The following is an 18,678-nucleotide window of genomic DNA, read 5'->3' on the forward strand; positions in this document are numbered from 1 at the left end:
TTGGGGCATTTGGGTTCTTTGTGTGCCTTTGGGGTTATTTAGGGGTATTTCTGGGGTTATTCAGGGTAAATTTGGGATAATTTGGGGTAATTTTTCACATTTTTGGGTTTTTAGGCCTGTACGTGTGGGGGGTAATTCAGGGCCAATTCTGTGTGGGTTTGGGATCATTATATGGGATTGGAGGGGATTTAAATGGATTTCAATAGGAATTTAGTAGGATTTTAATAGAATTTAATGGGATTTAATAAGAATTTTAATAGGATTTAATCGGATTTTAATGGGATTTTATGGACTTCTAATGGAATTTGATGGGATTGTAATGGAATTTTATGGGATTTGAATGAGATGTCATGAGATTTTAATGGAATTTAATAGGATTTTATTGGATTTTAGTGGTGTTTAATGGGAATTGAGTGTAATTTAATGGGATTTTTATGGGATTTTAATGGGATTTGATGGGGGTTTCCCCCAGTCCACAGCTCCCTCCCACCTCAATTTGGGGGTCCGATCCCCCTCTTCCCCGCCGCTCTCCCGCCCCTTCCCCATCATTCCCCCAGTCCCCAATCCCCTCCCCCGTGCTTGGTTTTGGGGGTTCCAGGCCCCTCCTGCTCCCGTTGGGGGTCCCGACCCCCCTTTGGTTGAATTTGGGGCCCCCCCGCCCCCCTTCTCCCCGCGCCCCCCGCTCCCCCCGCGGCCGGGGGGGCTCCCAGCGCCCCCAGTGCCACCAGTGCGGCCCCAGCTGCCCCCGCACGCCCCATCCCCATCGCCGGGGTCACCGCCCCCCGCCCCAAATTCCGCTCCTGGACACTGAGAGTCATCAGCGACAAACGCTCTGATTGGCTGGGAATGGCCCCGCGCAGTCTCTGATTGGCCAGCGCTGTGAGAGGCGCTGGGTTCTGCCCGGCACCCGATGAGTCACCGCCGAGCCGGGCGCTGATTCGCTGGAAATCGCCGGGCGGGGCCAGAGCGCCGAGTTTCTGCCCGGCAACGGGATCGTCATCAGCGCCCCGCGCTCTGATTGGCCAGGGTCTGTTTCGGGCTGGGGACGGGAGGATCTGGGCACCCCCAGCAGCCCCTCGGGTTTGGGGCTTTCGATCCCCCCTCGGCCCTCGGGGCGGCCCTGGGGCCCCCCCAACACCCCCAAAATGGGGAGGGTCCGCGGGGCCCTTTGGAACCCCCAGAAATGGGCGGGGAGCGGCAGGAGCCGCCCCAAAAAGGGATGGAAGGGTCCGGGCCGGGAATGGGGGAGGCTCTGGGGATGGCTCCGGCCCGGATCGGGGCGGGCTGGGATTGAGGGAGGCTCCGTTCAGCGGCTGGGGAGGGGCTGGGCCTGGGGAGGGCTCCGGGATTGTGGGGATGGGGCCATTCCAGGACTGCGGCGGGGCCTCTCCCTGGGGTTGGGGTCCGGCATTGGCTCAGGGACCCTCCCCGTTCCTGTTCCGCTTCCCGATCCCGTTCCCGATCCCGATCCCGCCGCTGCTCCAGGGAATGTCCCTGATCTCAACCCCGACCCCAAACCCGAGGTGAGGTCAAACATTGGGGTCAAACACCCCAAATCCTGGGGTCAACTCCCCCGGACCCCAAATCCTGGGGGTTCAAACACTGGGGGGGCCAAACACCCCCAGACCCAAACTCTGGGATCTCAACCTCCCCCCCCACCCCCAGCCCGAACCCCAAATTTTAGTCCTTAAGCCCCCCAAATCCCAGATCCTGGGGTGTCAAAAACTCTCCAATTTGCAAATGTTGGGGTTAAATCCCCCTGACCCCAAATCCTGGGGTTTGAAACGTTTGGGGTGTCCAACACCCCCCGTTCCCAAAGTCTGGGGTCAAACACCCCCAAATCCCAAATCCTGAGGTGTCAAACACCCCCAACCCCCAAAGTTTGGGGTCTAAAGCCCCATTCCCAACTCCTGGGGTTTGAAATATCTGGGGTGTCCAACCCTCCTCATCCCCAAAGTTTGGGGCTCAACCCCCCGTATCCCCAAATCCTGGGGAAAAAAACTCCCAAACCCCAAATCCTGGGAACAAAAACCCCCAAATCCCAAACCCGGGGGTTTCAAACATCCCCAATTCCCAAAGTTTGGGGTCAAAAATCCCCAAACCCCGAATTTTAGTATCACACACCCCCCCCCCACCCCGAGTCCCCAAATTTGGGGTCATTTGGGGTTTATTTGGGGCTGCTCCAGGTGCAATGTCTGCAGAGAGACCCTGGGTACAATGCTGGGAAAAACCCCAATAACCCCTCAGGAGCCCCAAAATCCCTGGGGGCTGGGAAAGGGGATTTGGGGTGAAAGAAGAAGGATTTGGAATGCACAAAGAAGGATTTGGGATGGAGAGAGGGGATTTGGGTGGGAAGCTGGGTCCCTTTTTGGCGCAGGAGATCTTCCTGGCGCTGCTCTGGGTGATGCTGAAGCCCTGCAGGGCCTCGCCGGTGGCACCCGCCTGCACCTCGGGCTCCAACTGCACCCAGGCAATGTCGCGGGGCCCGGGCACCAGGGCAGCTCCTGAACCCCGGGAACCTGGGCTGGGAACAGGGCCAGGAGAGCCCCAGAAACCCGGGAATGTTCCCCAGACACCCGGGAATGTTCCCCAGACACCCGGGAGTGTTCCCCAGACACTCGAAGCCTTCTCAGCTGCATTTCCATCCTGCGCCTTCTGGCCTCTTCTTCAGGTCTCCAGGCCGCTGCTCTCTGCTTCATGGCCGCCCTTCTGGGCCTGAGGCAGAGGAAGAAAGGCAGGAAGAGCAGCTCAGCAGCAGCCCAGTAGGGCCCCTGCTGCACGGCTGCCCAGAGCAGGGGTCCCCAGGCAGGCTCGGGTGGCTCTGGGGTAGCCTGCTCCAGGCCCTCTTTGCCCAGCTCTGCATCCTCATCCAAACTGATCACCACGGGCCGTGGGAAGTGGAAGAGGAGCAGCACCAGCAGGGCAGGGACTGATTTGGACACCATGGTCTGCAGGAGGAGAGAGACGAGGCTTTCACTGGGGCTCCCAAGGGAGCTTGTGGGGGCTGAAGTGAGGCCCGGAGGCGCAGGGATGTGAGGGCAGAAGCAGAGGGCCCCGGGCAGCTGGCAGGCAGCAGGGCCTGTGCCAGTGGGCCAGCAGCAGCAGCCCCGTGCCCCGGCCAAGGCGCCGGCCCCAGGGGCTGGCCCTGGGTGCAGGGGGACAATGCAGGCCCGGGTGCGGCGCTTGTGGCCCGGCCCTGGCCCGGCCCGGCCCTGGCCCGGCCCAGCCCCGCCACGTGCGCACTCACCGCTTGCCCAGGCTGTGCTGGGCCAGCGTTACCTGCGGGGGCCTTTTCCAGCTGCCCCCATTGTGACACGCTGCCCCTGGTGTCACAGGGGCCAGAGGCATCGCAGCCGGGCCAGCCCCGCCCTTGGTGCCCAGCCCAGCTCAGGGGCTCCCAGTGGGCCCAGCAATGAAAGCCCCGGCAGGCAGCAAGTGCAGCCCCTCTGGGAGGGGATGGGCCCAGGGGCTCCCTCCACAAAGCAGGCAGACGTCCCCACTGATAAGTTTCCAAAGGGAAAAGGTTCTAATCAATAATGTTGAGTAGGATACATATTATCAACTATGAAAACACCTGAGGTGCTTTTCCTAATGGGACTCCTTCTTCTGTGAGTGGGGTTGGGTGATGGTTGCTCAGTTTTTCTTGCTTGACTCTTCCCTGATCCAGTCCATCCAAGACTTCTGTGAAACCTTCCCATTATCAGACAGCAGAAATAAAGAACTGCAGTGAAACCACTTCTAGTTCCCTTCAGATCAAGAAGGTGCAGGGGGATGGTTCTGGCAGAGAATTTGAGCTGCTCTGGACAGAGTCGCTCTGCTGTGTTAGCAGGGACTGGCTGCTTGTGTTTTTCTTTGGATGAACAGAATCTTCCTTGTGTCCCCAGTGAGCACATGGAGCTCACACCAGCAGTGCCTCTTGCCTGTTCCCTGCCCAGCCAGACCTTCCAGCCCAGCTGAAATGCCCAGTGTGGCCTTTGAGCACAAAGGGATTGCAGAGCCAAAAGCATCTGTGTAGCCACCATGGTGTTCAGCGGCTGCTGCTCGGGGAAGGGCGCTGAGAGGAGGCCACTGCTGCTCTTGTCAGAGCGCTGCTGTGCAGGGATGTCCCTCGCCCTGCTCAGTCCCACATCTGCCCATCTTTTGGCCTGCTCTGAGCTCAGGTGGATGCCATCTGCTCCCAACAGACCCAGCTGCTCCACGGGAGATGCACAGGCATGGAATCCAAAACCTTGAGTATCCCCTGAGTAGCCAGGCATTCAGCTGTTCAGTTTGTCACGGCCCACATCAGGGGTTAGAACAAGATGGTTTTTCAGATTCCTTGTGACCCAAACGATTCCAGGCTTCTAGGATTTCTCCATGACTGACTTTGGTCCCCTCAAAAGACCTCCTCTCTCCTCTCTTCCCTCCACCTGTGGAGAACGCATTCTGATGCTGCTGCTGCTGTTGGGACAGGTTGGTGGATACTCTTCCTGCCATCCCATGGGTGTAAGCATGACTCCTCTCTGAAGTCTTTGTCCCTGAATCAGTGCCTTCAAATAACAGTTATCTCCCCTCCTTCCTTTTCCATTCAGCACTTGAGCAGACACAGCATTTCTCATCGTTTCCCACAGAATAGTACAGGTGCCAGTTCCCATCTTGTGGAGCCCTCTGCCATAAATCAGCCTGACAGGTTTATTCTCTACGTAATGGGAAATGATGACAAATGCAGCTGCATAATCACGTTAGTAACTCACCATAATGACTGCTTCTGGGGTGATTATTGGGTTTTGTCACATGTGAGCTTTCAGAACTCTAGAGGTTACATTTTTCACACTTTTTTGTTGGAATCTCAGTTTATCAGACTTTACTGCAGCATTAATCACTTGCAGTACAACCCTGGACTTCACAAATGTATCACATCAGCGTGAAAAAAGGCAGAGAAAACAAGAACTGTTGTGAATTAATGAGCCGGGTAACACATGTCTCACAACAGCGATGAAACAACCTGTGTTCTTCTTCAAGCCGCAACAGAAAGTCCCAAAGTCTGGTTATTTAATTTTTTTTTTTTTTTTTTCACAAAACACAAGCAGCAGCAAAGAACTGAAACAACACAGCCAGGCTTGAAACCTGAAAGATCTGCAAGGCTGAGTCTATCCTAGTTAATGGTGAAATGATGTGTGAATCTGTCCTAGATGTTCAAATGAAGAAGATTGATTCCCAGTTATAATATGGCTTCTAAGCAAAACACTGGGATTATATAGGAGAAATGCATGTGTCATGAAACAACCAAGTAATCAGAGAGACAGTTCCAAGCTCTGCTGTGAAGGTCTGGGAAATGTTCAGAGTTACCATCTATGGAGTTTGGTGCAGGATAAACTGGAAAAAAAGGCCATCATTACCCAAATTGATTTTGTTCAGGCTGGTCTGTTGTTTTTTTTTGGTTTGTTTTTTTTTTGTTTTTTTTTGTTTGTTTGTTTGTTTTTTTGTTTTATTTTTTTGGTTTGGTTTGGTTTGGGTTTTTTTTTTTTTTTTTTTCGTTTTTTGTTTTTTATTGTTTGTCAGGTAATGTTTTTTAATACTCCAAGAAATATGATGAAAAGGTCAGCATGATCCATCAGACACAAGTAGGGGGGCTGGGGTAGATGCAACATGTTCCTTGCACTGGAGGGTAGACAGAGGCAAGATCTGGTTTGGGGTCAATCACACCTGGATCAGGGAGGTGGCTGAAACCTGGGCTGGCCAAAGCCTTAGAATCACAAAATATCCTGGGCTGGAAAGGACCCCCAAGGATCACCAAGTCCAACTCCTGGCCCTGCAGAGGACACCTCCCCAAGAATCCCACGCTGTGCCTTGGCATGTGCTGGTGGGCAGGAGCACACAGCTGGCCGTGGCTTTGGGTGCATGGGTAAGATGAGATGGTGAGGAGCATCCCTGCTCCCTGAGCTCCTGGAGAGCTGCAGACACTGATCACTGGTAAGGACAGCACCAGGGCCATGGCCTGGGGCTGGTGATCTGGTGTCTCCTTTCTGCTGCTGCTTTCTGCTACAGATAACAGCCTGGTACCAAGGTCTTGTTGCTGAGGTGATAAACGTCTGGGGAGATTCCCTCCCTGCTCTTGTCTGCATGAGTTCTTATGCTCAGCACCAGGAAGGATTGGGCCAGAATGGAGGCATTTGGGGTCTCAGGGCTGAGGCTGAGACAGACAGGCAGGCAGAGCAGCTCCTCCTGGCTGATGCAAACATTAGCCCTGTGCTGGCCAGGCCAGTGATCCATAGCTATGGGTCCACAGTTATGGTGGTGGTGGGTATTCACTGGGAGAAGAGGAGGTGTAAAATGAAGCTTCTGAAGCTGCTTGGCATCCTGGAAGCTGCTCAGACCCCACTTGACCACAGTGGTTGTTTGGCCAGCTGGAGTGATGGAATTTATTGGGCTGTGCAGGGACAGTTTTCTGTGCAAACATGAAGGACTTTCAGGGGGGATGAAATACGGCCTCATAGTAGAAACAGCTGGGCTGAACACTCTTTATTCCAGCTATGAATCTTTGCTCTTAAGAGCAACAGATTCCACCTTTCATTAAACCAGAACTTGTTGTTGTTGTCATTGTTGTTGTTGTTGTTATTTTGAGGAACAAAAATGACCTTTCTTGTTTATTTTATTAGCATTTTAAATCATCTTGTCACCCACTGCATGCATGAAACATGAGATGTTACCAAAGTGTAGCTCACTTCAGACAGGGAGTGCTGATAGTTGGCAGATCTGTACAGGTGTCCTCATCCTGTGTGCATTGGATGTTATCCCATCCAAGCAGGCAGTTTAACACAAGCAGCTATTTCACTGAGCTTAATTAACAACAGAAATAAAAACTATATCTTTAGAACAAAGTTACTTTGACATCTACCATCACTCAGCGAGAGGTTTATTGTTATGGACACATAACATTGGCTTTTTGCAGAGATTAAAATGGATTTTCTATCTGTGGTGTTAAAGTAACTTTGTTATTGTCTTGGTTTGAAAAGCCAGGTGTCTGCTAAGGAAGGCAGGAGCCTCCCCTGGAATAGAAAATGTAAACCCCTCCCTCTGAATTGTTATAATTTTGAAATTAAGGAGCTTTCAGGCAAAGATATGGGAATAGGAATAACAGTTCTTTTTTAGGAAAAATTAAAAATATAAATGCAGTAGTACAAACTAAAAAAAACCCACTGACAGAGTCAGAACAGGACGTGACACCCTGTGGGTCAGGGTGCTGGCAGCAGTCCCATTCAGTGGTGGCTGCAGCCCTCCTGCAGTGCCAGGTGTGGCTCTGTTGGAGCAGGGATCCTGGAGAAGGGTGGAGTTTTCCTCTGAAGGTCCAGGGCTGCTGTAGATGGGCCTGGGAATCTTCCTTCCTCTTGGAATCCAGTTGGAAAAGGCTGATCCTCTGGGAATCCAGTGGAGAAGAAAGACAGCTGCTCCTCTGGGAATCCAGGAGGAAAAGGCTGATCCTCTGGGAATCCAGTGGAGAAAAAAGACAGCTGCTCCTCTGGGAATCCAGGAGGAAAAGGCTGATCCTCTGGGAAACCCATGGAGAAGAAAGACAGCTGCTCCTCTGGGAATCCAGGAGGAAAAGGCTGATCCTCTGGGAATCCAGTGGAGAAAAAAGACAGCTGCTCCTCTGGGAATCCAGTAGGAAAAGGCTGATCCTCTGGGAAACCCGTGGAGAAGAAAGACAGCTGCTCCTCTGGGAATCCAGGAGGAAAAGGCTGATCCTCTGGGAATCCCGTGGAGAAGAAAGACAGCTGCTCCTCTGGGAATCCAGGAGGAAAAGGCTGCCTACAGTGTTCCAAATCTCAGATTCTATCCAGGCAGGAATGCTTGGCTCCTCCCCCTGGGCAGAGCATCTCCCAATGGGATGATGTCATTCAATCAGCCATGCAGTGACACTCAGTGGCCCATTACCAGAAGATAATTAATAATTAATGGCCTATTAATGGAACACACCTCCCCACAGGGAGGATTGGTTGTGGAAGAGAGAAACTGCCCAATGAACAGAAGATAACTGCCCCACCACTGACAGATGGCAAACAGAACACACACTTATCTTGCAGTCCAGGACCTGTCCCCACTGGCTGCCCCCATTCTCCAGAGTTCATGGTGTCCAGGGAGGCTGCAGCTGCCGGTGCCGGGAACAAACGAGACGGGTCTGGGTTTCAGAAAGCTCCAGAATCCATTTCTGACCCCCGAAAGACAGGGCAAAGGCAGGGCTGTGGGGTTTTTATAGAGTATCCCAGGGCTGGAGTTTGGGTTTGTGTTGGATCGGCGGGAGAAATGTGGCATGCAATATGACTGATCAGCAAGTCTCGAACTTTATTGAGAGTCACACATATTTATATTGGTGTTAATAAAGCTCATACATATTGCAAAGAAGAGCTCATTATTGGTTAGTTACTTATCGGCCAACTACGCCTCCTTCTGCATTCTTGTGGTTATTCTGTTGAAACTATTCTTCATATTTTTGGCAAAAGAGCCTCTTCCCTATCCTGTTGTTGCATCAAGGGCATAATGTCCTTGCCTTATATGGACACTGACTGCTGACTCCTAGACTTGTCTCCTTCTTGCTTAACCAGCGGTATTATGTCGACGTGAACTTTCTCAGCTAGCCAACTGTCCACAAAGCTCTCCACAGGTTTGGGTCAGGGGAGGAGTTCTTAGCAACACAAGAAGGGTGAGATCAAATTCCTGCCTCTTAGCAACAGGGGCACTCCACACAGAATGTGTCCCCAAATCCTAAATTGCCCCTCAAACACCTCTGAAATGGAGGGACTTGAGACATCTTTGATCACTTTCATTCTCTAATAACACTGATGCTGTTAGTTCCAGAGTGCCCAGGATGCGTCTGGCAAGTCAGCTCTGGCAGGAAGAAGGCGGCTGCCAGGGGGCTGCTTGTGGCCTCTGCCAGCCCCATTGCTCAGGGCTTGCCAGCGCCCCAGCCCCTCAGACCCTGCCCCAGCGCGGCCAAGCTGCCCGGCAGCAGCGCCGCAGCCCCACAGCAGCTCCAGAGCAGCCCCATGCAGAGGCACCTGGGAGCCCTCAGCAAGGCAGCCAGCAGCAGACGGGCAGGAGGGCACGGATGGCGCTTCCTGCCTGGCACAGGGCTTGTGGCCATCTCCAGGCAGCGCTCTGGCAGGGATCCCCGCAGCTCCGGCCCCTGCCCAGCCGCTCTGTGGGCAGCACAAAGGCTTCAGCAGAACCACCAAAGGCCAAGGGCCTTCTGGCCATTTCCCCTTGCCCACTGCACGCCTGGGCAGCTGGCTGAGCACAAGCACCCTTTATCCCCTCTTCCCCTAGGCCCTGCGGAGCCTGGGCAGCAAAAGAAAGATCCTGGCAGTCTGTGTATCCTGGCGGCTGTGGCTGGGGGCACAGAGCCTTACGTGGTCAAAGAGTGGCAGGAGCGCCTCAGCCAGCTGCAGGGCAATGGGGGTTGACATCAGAATATGTGATTTGTGCAGGAATAGAAAGCTGAGTGTGATGAGGGTCATGCCCGCTATCTCTGCATCATTGTCGCACAGTAGGTCCATGAGGCATTGGGTCAGGCTCCACATTCTTTCGGCCTGTGCAGAACACAAGTCTGTGAAAGGCCATCCTGCTGCCGCAGGGCCCAGAGGCCAAAGGCCTGTCCCGAAGCACGCGGGCAGCTGAAGCGGGAGGCAGGAGAGCTGGGAGCAGCTGCCCCAGCGCCCCAAGCCCAGGCCAGGCCAAGTGACTGTGTTCCCAGCGCAGCTTCAGCCGGCGCCCCCTTCTCACCATTGAGGGATCATCAATGAGCTCCAGCAGGGCCCTGAGCGCCAGGCGACGCCTCTCCCTGCACTCGCTCTGCAGGTACCTTGAAGAGACCTTCACAACACTGGCACCACATTCACTGGCATCCAGGCACTGGAGGAGCTGAAAGGCACAGGCCAGTGATGGGGGAGCCGGCCGGCAGGAGCCCGGAGCCGCACAGGGCTGGGCCCAGGCAGCAGCAGCAGCAGCAGCAGCAGCAGCAGCCCAGGGTGCGGGCAGCGTCCCAGGTGGCTGCGGCTCCCAGAGGGCAGAGAGCTGGGAGGCAGCTCAGCCAGGCAGCGCTGCACACCCGGCTCACCTCCACAAGGAACGCCAGGGCGGGCAGATCCCAGTGTGGCTCCTGTGTGCTGAGCAGCCAGAGGAGGTGGAGTGCAATACTGGAACCCAACCCAAGACAAGCATGCCGCATCTCCCTAGGAGGGCGAAAAAGGGAAAAAGGGACCAGGAACCTGAGCAAATCTCTCCAAGGACAGGCTCGCAGAGCCTGCTGCTCTTTCACCACCGTCCTGCAAGGGGACCTGGGCCCTTTAGGAGGTGTCTCCTCCTGTGCTCTCTCCCCTCCCAGCCTTTTCCAGTCTGCTTGGCCATCCCTCGGTGACAAGGCCCTGTGACCCAGGGCCACGGGGACTGTGTGGGACAGCCCGGGCACAGGGCACAAATGCCAGGAGCAATGGGGAGAAGGGGAGTCTCACCTGGCCAGCAGACCCACGGCATAGTGGCGGGTGTCAGCACAGAGCAGTGTGTCCCAGCCACGCTTGCGTTCCACTGACACCACCACCTCCTTGTACTGCTTTTGGCAGAGCAGGGACTTCAGGCTCTGCACTGCAAACCTGTGTGCACAGCAAAGGCCAGGTCACCCTGGCAGCACTGGCTCCTTGGCAGGCCATGTGGCAGGGACAGGAGGACTGGCATGGAGCACCTGTTGGGGCTGGTGGCAAGGCCGTGCTCTTGCAGGCATTCCTTCCAGAAGGCATCGACCTCCTCTGGCATCTCTTCTGTGCTGAAGAACACTTGGAAGAGCAGATGCACAAATAGCTGGGGGAAATACGACGTCACTACACGTGGCACATGGGGCTCCTGGAGCATCTTCCACATCACCACAGTTGCCTGCAAGGGACAAAGCCCCCCGAGACAGCGCTCAGTGCCCAGGTGTCCCTGGGGCAGGGCCCGAGCAGGGCAGGGAGAGGCCCAGAGAGACCTTGCCAGGGGAAGCATGGGGCCTGGTGGGCCTGAGGCTGCCCCTGGGCCAGGTTTCAGGCCAGCGCCTGAGGCAGGGAGATGCAGTGGGGGAAGGAGGATGGAGAGCTCCTGGAGAGGCGGCCTTGTGGCCAGCAAAGGCCACTTGCAGAAACTCACAGCCAGGCCAAAGACACCCGTTTTGTCCCCATCGGAGGTGCACGTGCTGCGCTCTGGCCAGCTGCCCAGCACATCCAGGAGGATCAGCAGCACTGGCTCTGCAGTCCTGGACGAGCACATGATGGTCTTCCACATGGAGATGGCAGCTCTGCGGGGTTAGAGCTCTGTCTCAGGGGCGTCTCAGACACAGCACCGTGGCCTGGGCATCCCTAGGGGCCCGGGCTGACCGCCGGCTCTGCCTCTGCCCACTGGGCCTGGCCAGCAGCAGCCAGGCAGCCCAGCCCTGTGGGGACAGGCCCCTGAGGGATGGCAAGGGAGCATGGCAGCAGGCTCGGGGGCTGACATGCCAGGGCTGGGAAAGGCAGCAGCCAGAGGGCCCTGGAACTCTCTGTTGCTCAGACGCCTGGGCCAGGCGGTACAGGGTGATGGGCTGGGGAGGCCTGAGCCCTCTGGGCAGGTGGGCCCCATACCTGTCACAGGACGGGGCCGCACGCAGGAGCGTCACCACTGCATCACCTGGGTGTGCTCTGGTGAGATTCAGCAGGGCCTTGTCCAGCCTGTGCTGGGCAGAATCATTGGCCAGGAGCCATCGGTGAATGGACCTCACCATGGCGGGCACCTGGAGAAGGCACGGGGAGACTTGGAAAGCTGCCAGAGGGAGCGATGTCCCCAGGGTCCCCAGAGAAGTGCTTCCCTTGCCAGCGCACTGCCATGGCCTCAAAGGCTCCCAGGGACCAGCAGGCGTGGCTGGTGAAGCCACGGGACTCATGGGGGAATTGAAGCCTGGCCCCAGGCTGCTCACTTGTTCTGGCCTGGCAACACCCTTCTCCAGGAGCAAATCCAGCAGGGCGGCACTGGTCTCATGACTGAGGAGCTCTGAGTGAGCTCTGAGCCCAGTGCCCATGATGCTGGTTTCTTCCTGCCCAATGCTCCGGATAAAGTTGCAGATGAGCTGTAGGAGAAGGGCAAGAAGCCGGGGATGTTGCATGGAGTGCTGCACACACGGTGCTGGGCTGAGCAGGGACAGCAGGCCCAGCCCAGGTGGGGGTGGCTGCAGGTACCTGCGCTGTTCTGCGGAAGCGGCCACGGCTGGATTCCTGCTCTTGTGTGCGCTCCAGGGCTGCATCTGGCAAAGAGCGAGCGCAGCCAGAGCTGAGGGGCTGCGGGAGAGGCTGGAGAACAGAGCCCAGCCCTGCGCTGCCCTGGCAGGGAGAGCCCCGGGATGCCCCAGGGGATGGAGCACGGCCACTGCGGGGTGTCTGCCCGGCCCCTCTTCCCTCCTGTCCATGGGCATTTCCCCAGGGGATGGCATGGCATGGCATGGCATGGCATGGCATGGCATGGCATGGCATGGCATGGCATGGCATGGCATGGCATGGCATGGAATGGCATAGGGCCAATTGGCTGCAGGCTCCAGCCCTGCAGGCCAGCTCTGCCACTCACCCTCCTGCGGTGGATGGAACGGCACCACCTCTTCTGTCTCCTGGGCTGGGGCAGCTCCAGGGCCTTCTTCTTCCTCCTCCTCCTCCGCCACCCCGGCCAGCTTGGGCACTCTCGGGGGTCTCTGCTCCATGGCTGTGCCTGGAGCTACTTACAGGAGAGATGCCTTGGGAAAGCTCCGGGGCACCAAGTCCTACACTCTGCCCTTGAGGGCAGCTGCAGAATAGAAGCCTCAGGAAGGCCACGGGTCAGGGAGTCCTGTGCTCTGGCCTCGAGCTCAGCTGCAGGAACAGCGCCGCGGAGAAGCTCCGGGTCAGACGGGAGCGAGTGCGCTGTGTGGGGGCTCCTCACGGCACCGCTCTGTCCCCTTGTGCCCCGTTGCGTGTTGCCAGCAGCCGGGCAAGCTTCTATTTCCCACGTGTCACAAAGGGGCCTTGGACACCGGCTTCCGTTCCATGGCACGGTGACCGTGCTGCAGCGTGCCACCCAGGGCCCTTGCACACACTGCCTTCTGCCCCGGGGCCGCCCCCGGCTCAGCCAAAGTGGCCTAGCTTGGAAGGAATCCCTGGCCCCAGGTGTCTGAGACAGCCTGCACAGGATCTTTAGGAAGGGCTCAGAGCATCAGCAAACGCTGCCCAGCTCTGCGGGCTCAGTCCTATCCCCATATCTTTCCTCGAGAGCATTTGAATTTCTAAATGAGAATCATTTGAAGGGAGGGGATTGACATTTTCCATTTCAGAGAAGGCTTCTGCCTTCCTTAGCAGACACCTCTCTTTTCAAAGCAAGACAATTGTTTATCATCTTGCAGATCCGCACTTGCTGGGCAGCCCCGTTTTACACCCAGGGCCTGAAGAACCATTCCCAGCAACTGGGAAAATCCTAGCTGCTGCATCCACCCAGAGATGCGGTCTCCAAATTTGCCCCGAAAGTGGCTGCAGCTTTTAGAGGCCAAAAAGAGCAAGTCCCAGTGACTTGATGATAGTTTTAGCCCAGAAAGCCCTGCAGCTGATGGCACACTTGACAATCAGCAGGGGACACAGCTAGGCCAAAGCCCAGAGCTCTGCCGCGAGCCTTTCTCCTCAAATACCCTTCAAACAAACCTCCATGCAAGTCAGTTGGGAAAGTTTCTTCAAATGATCCATTTCTGGCACTACAGAACTGCACAGGGTTCTGTGAAAGATTTTAAAGCAGCTTCTCTGGAGTCCAAGAGCCAGCACTAAGAGTCCTTGTCATCTATTTGTAGCTAAATCGCACTTTAGGTGATTTGAAGGAGTTTGGAAGGAGCTAGAGAGTGGACCTCTGAGTTTTTCAGATGATGCCATTGCTTTTTCTTCTCTTCTACATAGACAGGAAGGGTGAGTTTGGCTCACATCTGCACCGCATGGCTCACAGGGCCACAAGACTTGTAGTTACAAGAGCTTTGAAGGATTTCTTGGTCAAGAAGACACGGCCAACAAGGATATTTATGTTTTGGAGCCAATCCTTCAAGATTTCGTCTTACGGACTCATGTTCTTGGGGTCTCTCGCTGGGCAGAGTGAGCCCGAGATAAGTTCCAAAGTCTCTTTTCCCAGCCCGGCGCTCGAAGAAGGAGTCAGAGCTCTTCATTTCTGGCTCTCAAGGTTGTTTCTTGTTTCTTATCTATAAAATTCTTTCTCCTGTCCTGCCTAGGTCCGCTCAGGAAGACAGTCTAAGGCACTCTGCCTGCCCCAGGGCAGTGTTACCTTTTTATCCTAAAAACTACCTGTAGAATATTTAGAATTACTTTCCAATACCTATCACCTATGTTAGACAGTGAGCTTCTACTCTAAACCAATCTAAAAGTGCCACCATCACAGCAGAAGATGGAGGCCAAGAAGAAGGAGAAAGGCTGGACACGCCCAGATTCCACCATCTTGGCCCCTGAAGCCCCATCCTAGAAACCCCAAAATTCTATTTTTCACCCTGTGATACATTCACTGTCATTCTACTGAAACTGTCATGGCTCGCAATTCTTCATGTAAGGTTGTTTTTTCCAAGGGCTAAATCAAAGGCACAGGGGTCTTGGGCTCTGTGCCAGGGTCTCTGAGCGCCCTGGGCAGGGACTCGAGTCCTCCAGGGCAGCCAGAGGAATTTCCTGGGTTCTGACAAGTAGCCCTGTTGTAATCCCTGCGTGCAAGAGTTTCCTTGATCCCTTTGATGCCATAGAGCACCAGGACTTGAACCTTGCTGGAGTCCAGCCCTGCCTGCCTATCATGGAGAAGAGGGAAAAGATGAAGAACCTGGGCGGTGGTTGAGCCCAATTGGCATTTTTCCATTTCTGATTTCCTCCCAGCTTTTGCAGCAGGGCAACAACCCCATCACTGCAAAGCACTTCCTTTTGCAAGGCACACACTGACCTTGGTGGAAGCTCAGGGCTCTTGAAGGGGCTGCTGCAGTTGGCAACAGGAGCTGTTGTTGAATTTTTCACGTTGCTTAACCCCCCCTGCCAAATGCCATCAAGCGGTTGAGGAAGGACAAAAAAGATTACCCTGGAGGAAGGGAGGACAAGAGCTTGGAAAAGGAGGAAAGAAACGCTCCGATGATGACAATGACAAAAAAACCCAATTTATTTTTGACAGCAAATGAACACTGGCCGCCCTCCAGCCCTCCCAGCCTGGCAGGCCGAGCGGTGCCGTTCCCATGGCATGAGGTGCTGGCAGCCTGCGGAGATAAACCAGAGAGCCACGGTCAGTGGCAGCAGGCTCCTGTCCCCCTGTCCCGCCATGGCCTGTGCCCAGGCCAGGCTGCTGGCTCTGCTCAGAGCCCAAACCTCCCGACCCATTCTCTGTTTTTAGAGAAGGGCAGCGGGGCAGGCCACGTTCCACCTCCTCTGCTTAATCCTGGCACAGCAACCTCCTCAGCAGCTGCAAGAGTGGGATGCCCGTGTGCCCGCTGCCGCCTGCCCGGAGCCCTTCTGCCAGCCGAGCTGTGGAGCCGGGTGCCCACCTCTGGAGAGCTGCTGCCAGGAGAGGAGCCGATCCCAAACCAGGTCCTCGTCCTTCTGGAAGGGGCTGTCCCTGCAGACCGTGGCCCCTGGGGCAGCGCTGGCACTGGACGAGCTCCACGGACGCTGCAGGTGCTTCCCCGTCCGGTCCAGGCACCAGGTGTAATCCTCCTGGGAAAAACAAAGAACAATTGCACGAAAGTCAATTCAAAACAAGACCTGGAAACAAGAAAAAGCACAAAGCCTGTCACCGTTTCATGGGCCTGAGGAGGGTCTGACCACTCCATGTGAGAATTAAACCTGTCCACAGGTGGGGAAAATCCCCACCTTTCCCGCCCATAAACGCACCCCTTCCTCAAGGGCCTGCAGAGCAGACTAGCTGGGGCACGGCTTCGGAACCCGTCCCCCTCTGCCGCCCCTATCCACATGGATGGATGCTTTTGTCAGGCTGGCTGCCCCCGCCTCAGCCCGTGCCAGGCTGGCTGGCAGAAGCTGTCAGCAAGGCCAGGAGCCGGCTCCCCTTCCACAACATCCATCCCCTGTCCTGCCAAAAAGCAGCTCGGCGGCCAGCGGAAAAATTAATATTCCCCAGCACCGCCGAGGGGGGAACCTCCGGCGCGTGGCCAGGCCGAGCCCTGCCGTGCCTGGGAGCACCAGCATCCCCCCGCCCCTGCGCCGGCTGGGGACTCATCTTGATTCCATCGGGGCGCAGAGCGTGTCCTCCAGGCAGGGGCCGCAGCCAAAGCCAATCGGCTCTGCCCCGCCAGCGGCCAGCTCCAGGATGGTGTTCCCAGCTCCACGTCGTGCTCCAGAAGAACGCGCCAGCTGTGCCCCGGCTTGCGGGGACATCACGATGCCATTGAGCTGCAGGGGGATGTTTCCCCTGTCCCAGTCCGTGGCACCTTCACCGCACTGCCACCACTTCTCCAATGGGACAGGCAGCATGGAGCCGCTCCCTCCACAGCTCGCGGGGACCAGCGGAAGCAGCATCTCCTCGGCTGCGCTCTCTCCTCCGCGCCGCGGCCGCAGGGAAACACTCCAGGGTTTTCTTCCAGCGCCACGAGACGCGTGCCGCTGCTGCTTGCTGGGCTCCTGGATCCTACTGTGCACAGGGAGGCATCTCTGCTGTCTCCTGGGCCAGGCAGGGCTCCTGCAGTCAAGAATGCTCAAAAAGGTCTGCCAGTGCTGGCCTGTCTGTGGGCTCCATGCATAAACACCACCTGATGAGGTGCTGGCACTCTGCGGAGAGAAACCAGAAACCGCCGCTCAGCGAGACAAGGCTCCTGTCCATGCTCAACCACATTCCACAGTGCCCAGGCCACACCAGGAGTGCTCAGAGCTGCAGCCAAAAGTTTCCTATTGATCCTCTCTTGTGGAGGACACCAGCACAGAGGCACAGGTGCCACCTCCTCCAGCTAAGCCCAGGAGATCCACCTCCTCACCATCTGCAAGAGCAGGACGCTTATGTGCCAGCTGCCCCTCCCAATCCCGTTCTTCCCCTCATGCCTCAAAGGCGCATCCCCACCTTGAGACACCCAGGGTGGGAAGAAGAGCTGGCCCCAGACGATGTCCTCGTTGCTGTGGAAAGGAAGGTGCCCTCAGAGCAGCTCATAGAGCAGGATGCCCAGGGACCAGATGGTGGCTGGCTGGCCATGGTAGCAGCCAAAGAGGATCCACTCTGGTGGGCTGTACTCCGGCGTTCCTATGGGACACGGGCGCAGCTCATCAGGCCCATGCTGCTCCCTCCCTCCCAGCCAGCTCCCGTTCCACAACAGCCAGCCCCTGCCCTGCCAAAAAGCAACTTGGCTGCAGCTGGCTGAAGGTGGATTCCCCCTCCTTCCTTCCCTCCTTCCTTCCCTCCCTCTTCCCCCTCTGCTAGCCAAGGGGGGAACTCCGCTGCCCGGCTGGGCCCCGGCTTTGGGCTCACCTGACATCCGGGTGTAGAACGTGTCCTGGAGGATCGTGCCGCAGCCGAAGTCGATGAGCTTCACCTCACCCGTGGCCAGGTCGATGAGGACGTTCTAGGCCTGGATGTGGCGGTGCAGGACGCCGCGGCTGCTGCAGTGCCCCATGGCCTCCAGCACCTGGCGGAACAGCCCCCGCCACGGGCTCCGTCAGGAACCGCCGCTCGTGCAGGAAGTACCAGAGGTGCTGACAGCACTGCGGACGCTCCATGAGCAGCGCGAAGCCTTTGGGCACCTCGAACCAGTCCAGGAGCCACACGACGCTGCGGAAGCCAGGCCGCGACACCTTCCACAGCAGCGCCAGCTCCAGGGGCACAAGGGCGCCCTTGCGCTGCGGGAGGACCACGATGCTGTCAGCGGGGCCGATGCTGCGCCACGCCTCGGGCAGCCCCTGCCCGGCCCCGCTGCGGCTCGCCATGGCCCGGCCCGGGGCGCTGCGCGGCCCCCGCTCACTCCACGCTCGCTGCCCTCACAGCGTTCCGGCTGCCGCCCTGCCGGGCCTCGCCTCAGCCCCGCCCGGCACGCCCCGCCGGCTCCTCCCGCTGGCCCCGCTCACTCCCCAGCCGCGTCCACTCCGAGATGCGCTCCCGGGACACTCGCTTGATGGCCGCCTGCGAGCCAAGGCTGAGCTCATCGCCCGCCGCCCTCCGAGCCGGCCCCGTCTCTTCCCGGGGCGCCGTCGGTGAGGCAGGGACCGGAGTAAACGCTGCCGCAGCTGCCGCTGCCCCTGCGGGCGGCACGGCGCTGCCGCTCTTCTGCCCGGGGCACCCGCCCGCACGGCGCGCTGCTGCTTGCCGAGCTGCCCTGGGCTGCGGCGGCTCGGGGCCGGCGGCCGAGCTGGCGAGCGGCGGAGCTCGGAGCGGGGCAGCTGCCGGCCACGCTGTCGGCCACGGGGCGGGAGCTGGGCGGCCGCGGGGCGGCTGCGGGCGGAACCGTGGCAGGGGCTTCATTCGGGCCCGGGGCCTCGGCCGGGGCTGGGCCAGAGCCAGCGCCAGGTGCAGCCAAAAGCCCGCGCTGGTCCGCCAGCACCAGAGCGAGCGGCTCTTCCAGCGGCGCCACAGCCAGGACGGAGAGAGCCCGGCCAAGGCGGAACCACGGCGGGCCGGGCAGGGGCGGGCACAGGGCGGCCCCGCCGAGGGGCGCCTTGCGGGACGCGGCAT

The 18,678-nt window shown here is 57.5% G+C and overlaps 1 protein-coding gene and 1 pseudogene across 1 annotated transcript; both read right to left on the reverse strand.

The window, feature by feature from the left end:
* Nucleotides 1-2,667: 2,667 nt before the first annotated feature.
* On the reverse strand, nucleotides 2,668-12,816 carry LOC118701200 (uncharacterized). The gene is made up of 12 exons (XM_036405833.2): nucleotides 12,595-12,816; nucleotides 12,126-12,277; nucleotides 11,954-12,070; nucleotides 11,622-11,770; nucleotides 11,152-11,299; nucleotides 10,715-10,902; nucleotides 10,488-10,625; nucleotides 10,094-10,208; nucleotides 9,760-9,897; nucleotides 9,387-9,566; nucleotides 2,781-2,948; nucleotides 2,668-2,715 (listed from the first exon to the last, which is right to left on the reverse strand). The coding sequence occupies exons 1-12, from the start codon at nucleotides 12,722-12,724 to the stop codon at nucleotides 2,668-2,670; spliced, it is 1,671 nt and encodes a 556-aa protein (XP_036261726.2). The 5' UTR covers nucleotides 12,725-12,816.
* Nucleotides 12,817-15,176: 2,360 nt separating this feature from the next.
* Nucleotides 15,177-18,678, reverse strand: LOC118701198 (serine/threonine-protein kinase pim-3-like; annotated as a pseudogene).

The sequence above is a fragment of the Molothrus ater genome, unplaced genomic scaffold (genome assembly GCF_012460135.2).
Source record: "Molothrus ater isolate BHLD 08-10-18 breed brown headed cowbird unplaced genomic scaffold, BPBGC_Mater_1.1 matUn_MA516, whole genome shotgun sequence".
Classification (NCBI taxonomy): Eukaryota; Metazoa; Chordata; class Aves; order Passeriformes; family Icteridae; genus Molothrus; species Molothrus ater.

Bases quoted from the DNA above. Each gene is read 5' to 3' on its own strand.
- LOC118701200 (XM_036405833.2), bottom strand. From the start codon at position 12,724: ATGGAGCAGAGACCCCCGAGAGTGCCCAAGCTGGCCGGGGTGGCGGAG. The intron at 11,300-11,621 runs GTATGGGGCCCA...CTAACCCCGCAG, and splicing joins GCGGCCCCGTCCTGTGACAG to AGCTGCCATCTCCATGTGGA. The intron at 10,209-10,487 runs GTGAGACTCCCC...TCGCCCTCCTAG, and splicing joins GCCGTGGGTCTGCTGGCCAG to GGAGATGCGGCATGCTTGTC.